General features: G+C 49.4%; 3 protein-coding genes across 3 annotated transcripts; all 3 read right to left on the bottom strand.

The window, feature by feature from the left end:
- Positions 1 to 194: 194 nt before the first annotated feature.
- LOC101765196 (protein RKD1) lies at positions 195 to 772 on the bottom strand. Its single transcript, XM_004955153.1, has 2 exons — positions 491 to 772; positions 195 to 395 (listed from the first exon to the last, which is right to left on the bottom strand). The coding sequence occupies exons 1-2, from the start codon at positions 770 to 772 to the stop codon at positions 195 to 197; spliced, it is 483 nt and encodes a 160-aa protein (XP_004955210.1).
- A 1,382-nt stretch (positions 773 to 2,154) lies between these two features.
- LOC101765599 (protein RKD3) lies at positions 2,155 to 3,189 on the bottom strand. The gene is made up of 4 exons (XM_004955154.2): positions 3,092 to 3,189; positions 2,912 to 2,997; positions 2,495 to 2,817; positions 2,155 to 2,352 (listed from the first exon to the last, which is right to left on the bottom strand). Exons 1-4 carry the CDS (start codon positions 3,187 to 3,189, stop codon positions 2,155 to 2,157), a joined length of 705 nt encoding a protein of 234 aa, XP_004955211.2.
- A 4,463-nt stretch (positions 3,190 to 7,652) lies between these two features.
- Positions 7,653 to 11,230, bottom strand: LOC101784083 (ATPase GET3). The gene is made up of 10 exons (XM_004953812.4): positions 10,699 to 11,230; positions 10,542 to 10,604; positions 9,852 to 9,962; positions 9,666 to 9,740; positions 9,514 to 9,582; positions 9,361 to 9,426; positions 8,738 to 8,812; positions 8,553 to 8,651; positions 8,327 to 8,461; positions 7,653 to 8,228 (listed from the first exon to the last, which is right to left on the bottom strand). Exons 1-10 carry the CDS (start codon positions 11,071 to 11,073, stop codon positions 8,091 to 8,093), a joined length of 1,206 nt encoding a protein of 401 aa, XP_004953869.1. The 5' UTR covers positions 11,074 to 11,230; the 3' UTR covers positions 7,653 to 8,090.
- Positions 11,231 to 15,149: the final 3,919 nt, after the last annotated feature.

A 15,149-nucleotide genomic window follows, 5' to 3' on the forward strand; every position in this document is an offset into this window, starting at 1 on the left:
AAAAAAGTCTAGTAAATTTAAGGATTGGACTCAATAAGAGCCGGTTAATTTAAATTGTGAAGGAACCATGGCCACCGACACTGCGCATCAAGATCGGACCTCAAACCTGCACCTGCAAAACGTCCAGAGACGAGTATCAGGAAGCAGAGTCATTTATTTTGAGTTCTTTCTTTGTTTAGATGGAAATCGGTCCATCACGACGCGCGGTGTTGACCTGGCCTTGAGCCTCTCTTCCTCTTCCAGTTCTCCTTGTAACACGCCTGACTCAGCTGCTTCGTCTTCTCATCCAACGGCACCTCAGGCCTCTCCTCGATCAGCTTCTTCGTCTGCTGCAGCCTCTCCACCACGATCCTGGTCAGATGGCCATCCACCTCTTCGGTCTCCTTCCCAAGCTCCTGCAGGAGACGCGCAGATTATTGTCAGTTCGTGCAGAGAAATTTTACAATCCGACACGAATTGGTGGCAGTGTTACAGCGGGACGAACAAAGACCTGGACATTGTCGATGAGCGTCTGCAGGTTCTTCACCTTGCGGTGCGGCCACCGCGGGATGCCGAGCTCCCTGCACCGCTTCTTCATGCCGGTGACCCCCACGTTGAGCTCCCGCGCCGCCTGCTCGATCGGCATGGAGAAATGCTGCGACACGAGCTCGAACGTCAATGCCTTCGCCTCTGATCCACCGCCGGCCGGACGCCCCTGCACTTGTGTGGCTTGCTCCACACTGTCGCAGTCAAGCTTGCGTGATTTCTCCCTCGCAGTATCCAAACTACTCATTGTGACAGTACGCCAGGACCTCTTGAAGTAGTAGTAGTGGGCTGTTTCTTCTTCTCTTACTTCCTGGATGCCTTGTATTTGATGACGGAGGGAGTAATCGGGAAAGACAACTCCGCATGCATTTGTGGCAGCATAATTTATCCCACCTGTTTATTTCTCTCATTTGATATTTCTTGAATTTCTCATCTATCCAATAATTCTCTTACATACCATTGATTCATCTTAACGTTAATGTCAAGATGAATGGTCCTGATATTTTGAGTCAAGATGAATGGTCCAGATTTTGCAGTGGAATGAGCAACAAAATGATGAAGATCCGTTTGCAAAAGTGAAAATTTTCCTCTGTTCATCCTTCGCTAGATGTCTGTACATCACGATCCAGCAGATTTAGATCAACCCCTGAGGGATGAAGGAGAGAAGAGGTTGTGCAAGTCAATGAAGATTCTATCTGTTGTTCCATCCTGTTTATATAAATTTTTAGCAATGTTCAGAACCTGGATTTGTGAAATCCAGGATTAAGTCAAACTTTTATAAAAAATAAATTTAGGAACTGGAGAGGTGCGATGGTGAATGAATGCATCATATGTAGAAGTCCCATGTTTCATTGCTGTATGTCTATGTACTTAGTTTTTGACAATGAGGCAAACAAAATGAAGCTGTTGAATTGCTTGTAGCAGAAAATAAGTTTGGTAACGAAATTCTTTATAGAACTATTTTGAACTTCAAAATGGGAGGTTGGAAAGAGAATGGCAGTGTGCTGCGCGTCTCCCAAATGCAGAGATAAGGCCGCTAGTATAAGGCATGAACCACTCTCCAGTCTCCACAGATGGTCACAACCATTAGAATGGACAGTCAAAAGAAATGCTACTCAGGCGCTACTAAACAGAACAAATCAAATAATTACCAGTAACAACAAAACGCCTATTGAGGAGCGCAGCTACTCGCCAATGGAGTACTACTTAGCTACGAACCCAGGCTCTGCACAAGTAAATATGAACACATCGATTGGCTAACTACGAAGATGGCAGAGCAAAGGAAATGAAATGAAATGAAACCGTTAAATTGCTTCTAACAGAAAATAAGCTTGGTAACGAAATTCTTTATAGACAAATCCGGAGCTTCAAAATGGGAGGTTAGCAAGGGCCAAAGGAGCCAAGGACAGTTACATACAGTAAAATGGCTCTTGCCCTGCTGTTCAGGTTAACTTACTGCTAATGACAAGCCTAGCCACTAGCCAGTAGCCACTACTACTAATTATGGGCTAACACCACTACTAATTAAGCTTCGACACGGCTGACGCTTGTCCATCAGACAAAATTCCTATGATCAAACCTGCAGCTGAACAAAATCCAGAGACCAGAATCTGCAAGCAGAGTCATCTTTCACCAGGTGCCATGCCCCATGATGAGCTGCTGCCTTCTCTTGAACTTCTCCTTGAAGCACATCTGCCTGAGCTCCTTCGTCCTCTCATCCAGCATCACCTCGGGCCTCTCCTCGATCAGCTTCTTCTCCTGCTGCAGGCTTTCCACCTTGCTCTTCGTCAGATTCCCGTCCTCTTGCTCAGTCAGCTTCCCGAGCTCCTGCAGGACACGCACTCCATGTTCGTCAGTTCTTCCAGAGAAATCTTATTCTAGTAGAAAATCGAAACGAATTTCACGACAATGCTCGAACGAGAGAAGCAGAGACCTAGATGTTGTCGATGAGCGTCTGCAGGCTCTTCACCTTGCGGTGCGGCCACCGCGGGATGCCGAGCTCCCTGCACCGCTTCTTCAGCACCGTGACCCCGACGTTGAGCTCCTGCGCCGCCTGCTTGATCGGCATGCAGAAGTGCCGTGACACCAGCTCGAACGTCAGTGCCTTCTTCCCTAGTACACTTCTCCGATGTCCTTGCATCTCCGCGCACTTCTGCACGCTGCCACTGCCAGGCTCCAGCTTGATGAGTGCCTTCTCGCAGTCGCCTTCCTTGCTCTTGCGGCGTGCGTCGTCCTCCTCCACCTGAGCCCACAAACTCGCGAAGTCGACCTCAGAGAGGCAGCCAAGCTCGTCTACATTTGAAAGTAATTAAGAATACGAATTCTAGAAATTTTTGTACCAGTGAAAGATTGTTTCATGCATCCTTTGTACAAAGGTTCATGGTACCTTGAGAGGAGCTTCTTTGTGAACAAGAAATGGCACGAAAATGCTGATATGAGAACCATGTTTTCTCTCCGAGCTGGTAGTCAGCGCTAGAGTGTGAAAGAAATAGTAGTAGCTTCGATCAAAATTTCTAGCATACTCGCAAGTCACGTGAGAACCGATAGCACCATCAGAAGTGCTTACCTAAGATCCTGGAACTGAAAGTAGCTCTCGTCCTCGTGGAGCTTAAACCCCTGGTAGTGGTAGTTGTTCCCTTCCTCATAGAATTGGAGCTCTTCCATAATGGTTGTAACTAGAGTAGTCTGGTAGTGGAATATAGTAAATGGTCGTAACTAGAGTAGTTTGGGTAGTGGAACGTAGTAAAATCGTAGTGATAGTGGAACATAGCATGAGAACACTGTAGTCTGGAGGAACTAAGAGTAGTGGCAATCTGACAACACAATGTCAGGAGACGTGAACTACTACTACTTAAGTAGTAACTAGAAAACGCTGCTTCAACTTCCAAGCAATAACATCAAGTAGAAGTATGAACAATATACTGCAAAATCGAAGCTTCATAGATCATTACAACATGAACTCATGCCTTATAACAGTAAATAAATAATATGATAAAATCTGAGTTACTAGCCTACCAAGGACCAACGACATCTTACCACCGATAGGCGCTATACGTGGGCAACTCCGATGACGTCGGCGCTGGGTAGCAACAGAGGGCGTGGCCGGCGCTGGCGTTCCTCGTCGCCTTCTCCCTGATCGCGTTCTCGTTCACGCTGCTGTTGCACTTCGCCACTTTGCACCCGCCGGCAGCGCACTTGACGGAGTCGCCGCCGCCAAGGTGCAGGACGAAGGGTGCTAGGTCTAGGCGTCTAGCAGATAGCAGTTCAATAGGAGAGACGCAAAGATACTTTGTGCAGTGGGAAGTGGCGGAGCCAGCGACTTCGATGAGCCTGGGCGTCTCCACTCTCCAGGTATACAACTAGTGCTAACCAACAGTGGGAAATTAGCTAATGGTTTTGGCAGGTGATGAGCCCGGGCAGATGCCCAGGGTGGCCGGGCCTTGGCTCCGCTAGTGGTGGGACACTAGCTGGAGTGTACTTGCAGTGGGTCGGAGGTGACCAATCGTTTCATTTGGCAATGTCATTATTAGAAAATTCTCGGTTCCCAACACATAACCATGAAGCTTCGTCTCTTTTCTCTCACCTATGGCGTCAGCTAGGTGCCCGCGTGCATCTACTGTGAACGCCAAACAAAAAAAAATGCAAGTGTTCACGCACTGATGCACAAATGAGCAGCCACGAGAATCCTCTGGATTGGACGCTTCTCTCATTTCTCTGTTTTTTCCCCTTGTAAGAACTTTTTATGATATAATCCAGTCAACACTACCAGGTTAAAAATGCACAAGGTCGCTTTGTACCATCGTATGTTTGTTCTCCAGCAATTTATTTAGCACGTTAAATTCGCTAGAGTGAAGCTGCATACATAGGTGCCAAAAGAACATATCATGTGTTACCACCTCTAGATGTTACCATATTAACAAATACGGTAGCACGGAAACTGGTGCATAAGAAATTCCTCTGGAAATACGAACGGTAGAGCATACAAATATATACCATCTGAATTTAAGATTGAACAAAAACTTGTGCAAGAAGTAAGAAAAAAGAGAAGGGCCTGTTCGCTTCAGCTTATTCAGCCGGCTTATCAGCCACCAAATAGTATTTTTCTCTCACAATAAATCAGCCGTTTCGGCTTTTCAGCCGGCTTATAAGCTTAAGCGAACAGGCCAAAGCACAAGTTTTTATTCAACTTCAAACTTTGTGTGATGATATACGTTCGCATGTTCTATCAATTCATATTTTTTGAATGAAGTTTTGATACACCAGCTTACATGCTACTATGTTTGGAAAGATAGGATGTGTTCTACGGAAGAAAGAACATAAAACCTTGGAAAATAGCGCATACGTGTACAGTGTACATAACAGTCACAACTCGAGGTAAGGAGCATCACTTCGAAAGAATAGACATGTCTCTTCACAATTTTGCAAGGAAACACCCTTCCATCCCTGTATGCAGTGCTGATCTCTCTGATAACAAAAGAAATAAGCCTCATACCCAAATTATATTGATACGCACTAATTGTAGTCATATATTCATAATGCGTAGCAAACTTGTTATAGAAGTACTTAACCTAAAAAACAACCGGGACCATCGAAAGAGCTTGTAATCGGACCACGATTCTTCTTAACGTAAAAATACACAGCTCTCCTACGTGTTCACGAAGAAAATATTACAAAAGGTACTTTTTAAGACTTCTATTTCCCAAATACCATCTTATAGAATATGTTTACCCAATACCATCTTATAGAAATATGAGCATAGAATACTGTAATATTTAAAAAAAAGACAATACTCTTTCTATAATCACAGGTAGGGTCCGATCCAGCGTAGGGTATACCGAGCATTTTTGATCCGGCCAAGCTCGTTGGGATTTGACCTGCTCATGCTTGCTATGGGATCAGCGAAAATCAAGCCTAAAAAAAATTTGAGCGGCCCGAGTCCATCCAGACAATTTATTTGATTTATTTTTCAATTAAAAAAGAGCAAGAAGCCCGAACCTGGCTCAAACCGAGCCCAAAAAACCAGCCCAACAATGCCCATGGGACGATCTTGAGTACAAATTTTCGACACAAAATAAATCGGACTTGTTTGTTTGCCCGGCCTAACCCGAAAAATGTCCATGAGACAGAGGTTGAAGAAAGCTATTTGAGCCACGTGTGCGTGATGGACCACAAGTGCAAGCAAATTGGGATGCAAGTTCAGCCCCATTTTTACTCTCTTCTATATCCGCCCTTTGCAGTGAGTACTTCCTCGTGTCAAAAAGATAAGAAAATGAAGGCATTTGTGATGGAATAACAGTAGAAGACCAAGTACGAATGGGGCAACACGTACCCCTAACATTTAATGCACGTGTGTATGTCATTCTTCTTATTCATGATTGCGCACCGATCTGATCTAATCCCATGGCAGCCTGAAACCGACGGCCTGTTCGCTTCAGCTTATTCAACCGGCTTATCAGCCACCAAATAGTGTTTTTCTCTCACAACAAATCAGCCGGCTTATAAGCTGAAGCGAATCTTTGCAGTACCGACGAGACGCAATGACAAGACGCAAGACGTATGCTTCCAAAGTTTTGCACAACACTCCGTGCTCGAAACAGCTTCCAAAATCACAACCAGAGAATTCGACGCTCGATCCCTTGGTTATCCTCATTGGTGAGAAATCTGTATCAGATTGCTATGCTATGCGAGATTTCTCTCAGATTGAACTGTGCATGGACGAAATCTCTTAGGTCTGCTCGGCTGTGCTACATCCGGTTACCTGCCTAAAGGTCCCTTTGGCACGGCTCATCGAGCGGCTTCTAGGGTGGCTTTTGATGAAGCCGTGCCAAACGGGAGAAGGCAAAACGGCTCACCCGCGAAAGCTAGTAGAAGCCCCGCAAAATGCGGTCTCTACGTTTCTCCACCCACCAGAAGCCAAAAAAAGTGGCTTATTCCGGCTCCTCCTCGTCACTTTCCATCCTTATCCCCGGGGCGGCGGAGGGGTGGAGGAGTGCCGGGGCGGCGCCGTGGCGGCGGAGGGGCGGAGGAGGATCGGGGCGGCGCCGTGGCGGCGGACGGAGCCGAGGTCGGCAGGGCGGCGGAGGGGCGGAGGAGGACCGGGGTGGCGCCGTGGCGGCGGAAGGAGCCGAGGCCGGCAGGGTGGCGCTGTGGCGGCGGAGGGGCGGAGGAGTGCCGGGGCGGCGCTGTGGCGGCGGAGGACCGAGGCGGCGCCTTGGCGGCGGACGGAGCCGGGGCCGGTGGGGTGGCGCTGGAGGGCCGGAGGAGGGCCAGGCGGTCGGGTGCGGATAAGGTCGGGAGGGAGGAGCGGATGGATAAGGAGAGAGGAGGGGAAAAGAAAAGAAGGGGAGAAGGAAAGAGAAAGAAAGAAAAAGAAAAGGAAAATGAGGAGAAAAAAAAGAAAAGAGAAGAGAAAAATATAAGGGTATTTTGGACATTTGACACCTTCTTTCCAATCTAAAAAGCTAGGAGAAGCCGTTTTGCCAAATGTTTTCCTTCAAAATAAGCCAGAGCCAGAAAAAGCTGCTTTTCCAGATGAGCTAGAGCCAAAGTTGTTTTTTCATGAGCCAAAGCCGTGCCAAACGGGCCCTAAATATCTCCATCAGCCTGCCTAAATATCTCCATCTCCTGTCTAATCTTGTGTACACCCGGTTCACAGCTGCTGCAGGAAATTGGATGCTGGCTGCTGCAGCTACAGCTGCAGTGCTGCGCAGCCAGCACTTCCGAGCACAGAGCTGGCAGTGCTGCCAAAACCGGCAGAAATGCTTTTCGCACGAGGCGGCGGCTTGCACGAGGAGCGGCGGCGCGCGGATGCATGCTGCGAGAATCCAAGACCCGCAGCTAGCCCACCACCCCAGTAGCTCAACTGCAGGCCTCCCCCTGCAGCATGGGCGTCCTCCCCCTCGTCCGTACCATGTGGCTCAACTGCAGGCTCCCCTGCAGCGCGGGCGTCTTGTCAGCACCCTTGCCTTGTGTTAAATGTAGCCAGAATTATCGTGCCAATACCCAGAATTACCGTGCCAATAGCAAGCATTGCTCAGATGGTGACCCGGCTGGCCTGCTATACACATCAGCGATCCCAAATCCTCAAGGCTCTATGCAAAGAAACCGAGGTTAAGGATCCTGAACAATTGCAGCAGGAAAAGGAGGGGAGAAAACTCACCTCTTGTATAAAATTTACATGATTCATATAGAGGAACAAAGTTTTACCGAAGTCATGGAGCCAAAAGGGCATATGTATCACTATCTAAGGGATAAAGAAGCTACGCATCTCAGCTCAGTTGACATGATCTGGAAATAAATCCAATCCAGCCTCACTGCTAAATGTATCATACGCTAGTGCAGCAATTCCCTCCAGTTGGAGGCCATTTACTCAGATTTAAAGTATTGGCGTATGCTACCAGCATCCAAACTGTGAAGAACTGCCCAACTGCCCAAGCTGATAGCTGGCTCAACTGCTAAGTGTCCATACTTTGCGAAGCAGCTTGACTGGGCAGCAGCTCTCAACGGGCTAACAGTCAAATTGAGCTATTAAGCACCCTCAAGTGACTATACTTTCCTTACAGAAGCTACTTCCACACAATATCACCCAAAAACTTGAGAGCCGGAACACCTCTGATCTCCATGTCCACAAGCGGTGCTTGGATAATGTTCAAACCCATCAATTCTGGATCGCTCCTTATCATGTCCAAGGCACGTGTTTGATCCTGCATGAAAGAAAATGTGTAAATGTCCCTGCAGTTTGGTGGTTTTTACAACTAGTTACTAGTCAAAATCTAAGCTCTTGGAATGGTATCATTTGTACCTTTCTTTTTATAGCACAAAATTTACAGTCTGATGTTGAAGGTGGTAGAACTTGGTTCACAATGAGTCTTCTTACAGGTACACTTTCCTTTTGTAATGAAGAATGTAGTCTTGATGACTCACTGATTGCCATCACCTGAAAAATGCCAAACCAAACGAAAAGGGGAGGGTATAAGAAAACATAAGCATATGCAAGGGGGCTGGGGAGTTATGAGCACAATTGTTACCGTTGGGATTGTCACAATTATAAACTCCGTTGATTCCGTGTCACGAAAAAGCTCTCGCACTTTCACCATCCTTTCTCTCAGTTGCTCCAATTTGTTGGCCTTTAGTAGGAGGAATATGAGTTAAAGGTTTGAAACACCCATGAATAAAAATAAACTATTCCACAGGAACTGGGCAGGACACTTACTGCATCCTGCTGTTGAACCTCTTGTCCAAATACTGATTTAATAGCTGATGTCGCAGAAGCAATCTTGCTCCTCAGCTGGGGAAAAATGAAGCACCATTACACAAGTGCCCTTTCAAGTTGTCATATACCACCAAAAAAAAAACTAATCTGATCACACATAAGCCAAGAGTTCCAGAGAATGGCTTCACATAAAATTCTAGTTGAGTTGCAGGGACGCTAGTTGGGGTGGACAAAGAACTGTACACAAGCAGTCTCTGTATCTGGTCATATCAAGCAGTTGATGGAAAGGTATCTGAGGTCAAAACATTGTTCGAGACCACCGATACTGAGCTGAACAAATTATAACCATGTGTTGAGCAAATGAATATACAAACAGGATATACAGATTTCCAATTTCACAAGTTAAATGAGGTAACAGAAAACGACATAATTTGAAAATTGCATGAATAGCGACAAATAAATAATGCCATACAATCACTTTTAAATTGTTTAGCCATCAAAGTAAAACAAGATGATTCTGAAAAGCAATACAAGTCAACTGTTCTTCATCCGGCAATCAGTATATAGCAAGCATCGTATAATCTTAGCATGATAGCTAAAAGCACAGAAGAAGCTAACAATACCTTCAGGATCTTTCCAATGGATGCATCCAGGAAGTCTGGCAATGATAGTAACCGAAGTGTATGTCCCTGTCCACAAGGAAAGCAAATAACAGATGATATTGTGATCAGGTATCTGGAGTCAACTCTGGATACAAAATGATACATGGTAATTACCGTAGGGGCAGTATCAAATACAATGCGGCTAAACATGCTGTACTCCTGTGCTTCAAGAAATTGCATAACCTAAATGACACGACAGCAGCAAATTACAAACTACAAAAGGAAGAAAAAGTAGGGATACCGTAAGCACACAAACATGTTCTCACCTTTGAAATTGCTATTGCTTCATCCAATCCTGGTGGTGGCGTGTCCAAAAGCTCACCCAATTTTAACTCCCCAAGCTGTACTGGATAAGATCACAGTTAGCCAACTACAGAAAGGAACCAATATCAAGCAAGATAGTAAGATGTCACAGCTCTGAAACATAAACACACAGAAATATGACCATGCACCTGCTCAACAAGCACTCCAAGGCCCATGCTGTCCATGAAATCTTTTACCCCAGTTCCTCCATTCTTTTGACTTGCTGTCCGAAACTCTTCTCGAGCCTTCTCAGGATTTATCTGCATTCAGCGTGCCACACTAAAGAACAATCCACACCATTCAAGAATACACCACATGTTGTTAGTCCAGCCTTCACTGCCTATTGTACAATAGAACAATAGCCCTTGTGATTTCTAAACATTTGTTTCATTTAACAGTTATCAGGATTTTTCTGCATTAGAATTCCCAGCGTGACTGAGAACTATCCACATCAATCAAGGTTAAGTCATACGTACATCCTTAGTCCAGCCTTTACTACCTATTGTACCATCAAACATTAACACTTGTGATTTGTAAACAGATTATCAGATTTAAAATTTCAGTATTTTCAAAATATCAAACATCAAACACTTGCATTGGCCTTCCTGTTACCATTTCATAAAAAATGCAAAAGGTATCATAGTGTGCAACTTGTGTGGGAGAAACAAGTAATGTGACTAATTGTCTACGTATTTTCATCTTGCACAGGTTAAAGCTGATGGAAATCAGTTTACATGCATGCTTATATTATCGAAACCAAAACTCTAGCTACTGTACTACTACTCTGCTGTCCGCGTCTCACAACTTCTTCTCACCGTTCAGATTCAAATGTTACTAACCTCGAGCGCAAACAGGGGCGCATCAGGACCCTCTACCTGCACGAGCGACCCGCCAGTCAAATCCTGAAACGCCGAGAAATAAAATGAATTAGTTAAGAACAATAATCTAGAGAGTCAAACACATCTCAAAGCAGAGGTGTTCGCCGGGGCTAGCGACCTGCGCGAAGGAGTCGCTCAGCGAGTGCGCGGGGTCGGTGGAGACGACGAGGGTCGGGTGGCCGTCGTTGGCGAAGCGCACGGCCAGCGACGCCGCGCAGCTCGTCTTCCCGACCCCACCCTTTCCCCCGAGCATGTAGTACCGCCGCCGCGTCCCGGACGTCATCTCCTGGAATCCCAGCTCCTCCGCCCCATCCTTCGCGGGCGGGGCGGCCTCCGCCGCAGCCGCCGACGCCACCGCGCGCAGAGAGGCGGAACGTCCCGGGCGCCGTTGTGGGAGGCGTACGACGCAGCGGACCTGCGCCGCGGCGGCGGGCGCCGCCAGCGTGAGGCGGCGCACGGCGGCGTGGAGGCCCGGCGTGGCGGTCGCGAGCATCGTGGCGAGCGGGGGATGAGGCGGATTGCTTGGGTTTCTCTTCTCTTCTCTTCGCTTCTAGCGACGAGGCTCTTCTGCGCTCTCGGTCTCGCACCACCGCGAAGCACCGGCGCAGCCACGAGCTGCCACGCCGGGCCGGATGCCGCAAGGCGGGGGCTCCTATCTAATCTAAACTTCCAGCCCACCGACGCCTATCTCAACCTTACCTTCCTCTTTCTCACCTTCTTCCCCAACCTATTTGATGATGGGTCACTGTAAAAAAAATATTGAATAAAAAGTATTATCTAACATTTTAAAAAAAGTTGGACCATCATTTTTTTCAAAAAGTTGAACCAATATTTTTTCAAAAAAGTTGAACCAACATTTATTAATTGAGCCATGCTTTTTTAGAAAAAGTTGAATTCAACATTGTTCAAAAAAAAAGTTGCACCAACATTTTTTCCAACCTTCTTCTCCGGCTTCGGTGGCGGCGTGCAGCAGGACAGCCACCTAGCCGATGGCGGCGGGAAGGGAGGGGTGGGCCGGCAGTGGCGGCGGGGCGGTCATGGGGTGGCGGCGTGCATAGGGGAGGAAGGGGAGGGCGGCGGCAACGGGGCCGCCTAGGGACGGTGGCGCAGGCAAGGGAGGGAGGGGAGGGAGTTAGGGTCTAGGTTTGTTGTGGATCCGATGGACCTTATTAATTGCACGAATCTCAAATACCGGGAAGGTTCGATGCCCAAGGCAGCCCAACCAAGCAAGCCCACGTAATGTGAACGGTCCGTAGGCCGTGGCAAGCCCAGATTGTGTTGCGGCCCGCTCATCTTGTGTGGGCTGGATTGCTGCACAAAGCAAAGGAACCACCCACGACATGAGCTGATCTTAAAACCCAAGCACAACAGCAATTCAGCCCATAGAGCCACGCCTAGGCAGGCCCCCATACCAAACCCATCAGTAACTTGATCCTGCGTTGTCAGCGTGTTTTCTTCGATAAGGTATTGTCAATGTGTACCCAATCTTCTCCTTCTCCCTTGCAAAACTCTCTCAAAAAGTAACAAAAACAAGCACAAAAAAACCCTCATGCTGTCTAGTCATTTGTTCAGGCATGTTGACTTCATGCTCAAGCCAATGGGAAAGGTAAACGGCCAAACAGGACGCATCAGGAGAAATCTGACTACCGCACGCGACGAGAGGAAGAAACCTTCTGCACGGATGAATCTACGATCACTAGCTTCAGAGCTGCACAGTAACCCTACACACTGTGGCTACAGCTCGGAATGCTCCTTAACCACATGATCAAATCAAACCAAACAAACGCCATTCTTCAACCTGTAGCTAGTCAAACACAGCGCCTTATCACATCCATCACCGGGCGTGACGCCATTCCGTATGATCCGAGCCCATCGACCTGTCCGCAGCTAATTGTTTACAAAGCTTCCGTTAACCACCCTCGCTTTGCCAGCGTGCGTCCGCTCTCCTTTCCTAATCACGCGATCCGCATTCTTAAACCACCGCGAACGCGAGGAATAGAGAAATAATGGCAATGGACAGGTTGAGTCCAGACGACCACTTGATCCACTGGGCGCTCGTCCTGACAGAGGAAACAACAGACGCTGTCGCCAGATTAATCGGGGATTCCATCGCCTCACTGACGGGATTGGTGACATGTGAAGTACTATAAGGTAATAGATCGATTATGGGCTAACCCTAGAGGGTAGCTATGTAGATGTCTTACATGGGCCTATTGGGCCCTAATACACATAGTACACCAACACTCCCCCGCAGTCTGAACTACCGACGCAGCGGAGTTGCAGACTGGACATGAAAAGAAAGGCACACACACAAGCCCCCCCAAGACGCAACTAGCCACAGGTGATGTTGAGGCTGGAGCGAAACTCGGTGAAGGCGGGTGACGAGAGGCCCTTGGTGAAGATGTCAGCAAACTGAGAGGTGGTCGGGACGTGGAGGACCCGAACATCGCCGATGGCGACCCGATCCCGGACGAAGTGAAGGTCAATCTCCACATGCTTGGTCCGCTGGTGCTGAACAGGGTTGGTGGAGAGGTACACCGCACTGACGTTGTCGCAGTAGACAAGAGTGCTCCGGGAAGAAGGAGTGTGGAGCTCGACAAGGAGCTGCCGAAGCCAGGATGCCTCAGCCACGCCGTTAGCGACAGCGCGGTACTCCGCCTCGGCACTGGAGCGGGAGACCACCGGCTGACGCTTGGACGACCAGGACACCAGGTTGCCGCCCAAAAAGACGGCGTAGCCGGAGGTAGAGCGCCTAGTGTCCGGACACCCGGCCCAGTCAGCGTCGGTGTAGACAACAAGCTCAGTGGAGGGAGACCGGTGAAGAAGGAGGCCGTAGTCCACAGTGCCCCGGAGGTAACGGAGTAAGCGCTTCAGAGCAGTGAGATGGGGCTCTCGGGGATCATGCATGTGAAGGCAAATCTGCTGAACTGCATAAGTGATATCTGGCCTGGTGAAGGTGAGGTACTGAAGGGCCCCAGCCAGACTCCGGTATGCAGTAGCATCTGTCACAGGAGTGCCGGCGGCCTCTGACAACTTGGCCTGAGTATCAACTGGAGTGGAGCAGGGCTTGCAGTCAGTCATCCCAGCTCGCTCCAGGATATCAAGAGTATACTGCCGCTGGTGAAGAAAGAGGCCGGCCTGACGAGGCTCAACAGTGACCCCAAGAAAATGATGGAGCACACCCAGATCCTTCATAGCGAACTCCTGCTGAAGCGAGGTGATGATCCGCCGTAGGAGGGACGGACTGGAGGCAGTGAGGACAATGTCATCAACATAGAGCAGTAGATAAGCAGTCTCAGCTCCATGGTGATAAATGAACAGCGAAGTATCGGACTTGGCCTCCACAAAGCCCAGCGTCAGGAGGTAGGCAGCAAACCTCGAATACCAAGCTCGAGGGGCCTGCTTGAGGCCATAAAGTGACTTGTTGAGCCGGCAAACCATATCAGGCCGAGAAGAGTCAACAAACCCCGCTGGCTGGCTGCAGTAAACAGTCTCAGTCAGAGTGCCGTGCAGGAAGGCGTTCTTGACGTCGAGCTGATGCACGGGCCAGGAGCGGGAGAGAGCCAGTGAGAGAACAGTCCAGACAGTAGCTGGCTTGACCACCGGACTGAACGTCTCGTCGTAGTCGACACCAGGGCGCTGAGTGAAACCCCGGAGAACCCAGCGAGCCTTGTACCGCTCAAGAGTACCATCAGCCCGCCGCTTGTGAGTCCAGATCCACTTGCCGGTGACGACGTTGGAGCCAGGCGGACGGGGCACCAGATCCCAAGTCTGGTTGGCGAGGAGCGCCGCGTACTCCTCTTCCATCGCGCGGCGCCAGTGAGGATCCGACAGGGCGCCGCGGACGGAGGAGGGTACAGGAGAAAACTGCGGCGCGCCGGGCATCGCTGAAAGAGCCCGGGGCTGCAGGGTACCAGCCGCAAGTCGCGTCACCATAGGGTGAACGTGACTCGGGTGTCGGTGTAGGAGAGGCGGATGGTACACCGTCGGCGCGACACGGGCAGTCGGGGCCGGTGGAGGTGGTGTAGGCGTCGCCGGTGGAGAAGAGTCCACCGGCGATGACTGAGGCGGCGACGGCGGTGGCGGGGCCGGCTGCAGGTCCAGTGGAGCCGGCCGCGCCCGGCGCTGGTAGACGCGGACGGGCTGCGCAAACCGGACAGCAGGTGCTGCGGGCGGTGCCACCGGTCCCGCGCAGGGCGAAGGGGAAGAAGCAGCACCAGAGGCCGGCACCGTCGAACCCGTGCTGGGCGCAGGGTCAGGGACAGTACCGGTGGACGTCGAGCCCGAGGAGAACCACGGTGGAGCAGTACCTGCAGGACAGAACGGTAGCGGTGGCTGGTCCACCGGGTCAGTGGGAAACAGGGAGGAGAGATCAGGGTCGGAGGTGGAAGAAGGTGGGGTGGTGGTGGAGTAAGGGAAGACGGACTCGTCAAACACCACGTGGCGAGAGATGAGGACCCGCCGAGAAGAGAGGTCAAAGCAACGGTACCCCTTGTGATCCGGGGAGTACCCGAGGAAGACACACTGAGTCGAACGGGGTAACATCGCTCTCCGGACTACGGTGGCTGC

Source organism: Setaria italica, chromosome I (genome assembly GCF_000263155.2).
Source record: "Setaria italica strain Yugu1 chromosome I, Setaria_italica_v2.0, whole genome shotgun sequence".
NCBI lineage: Eukaryota > Viridiplantae > Streptophyta > Magnoliopsida > Poales > Poaceae > Setaria > Setaria italica.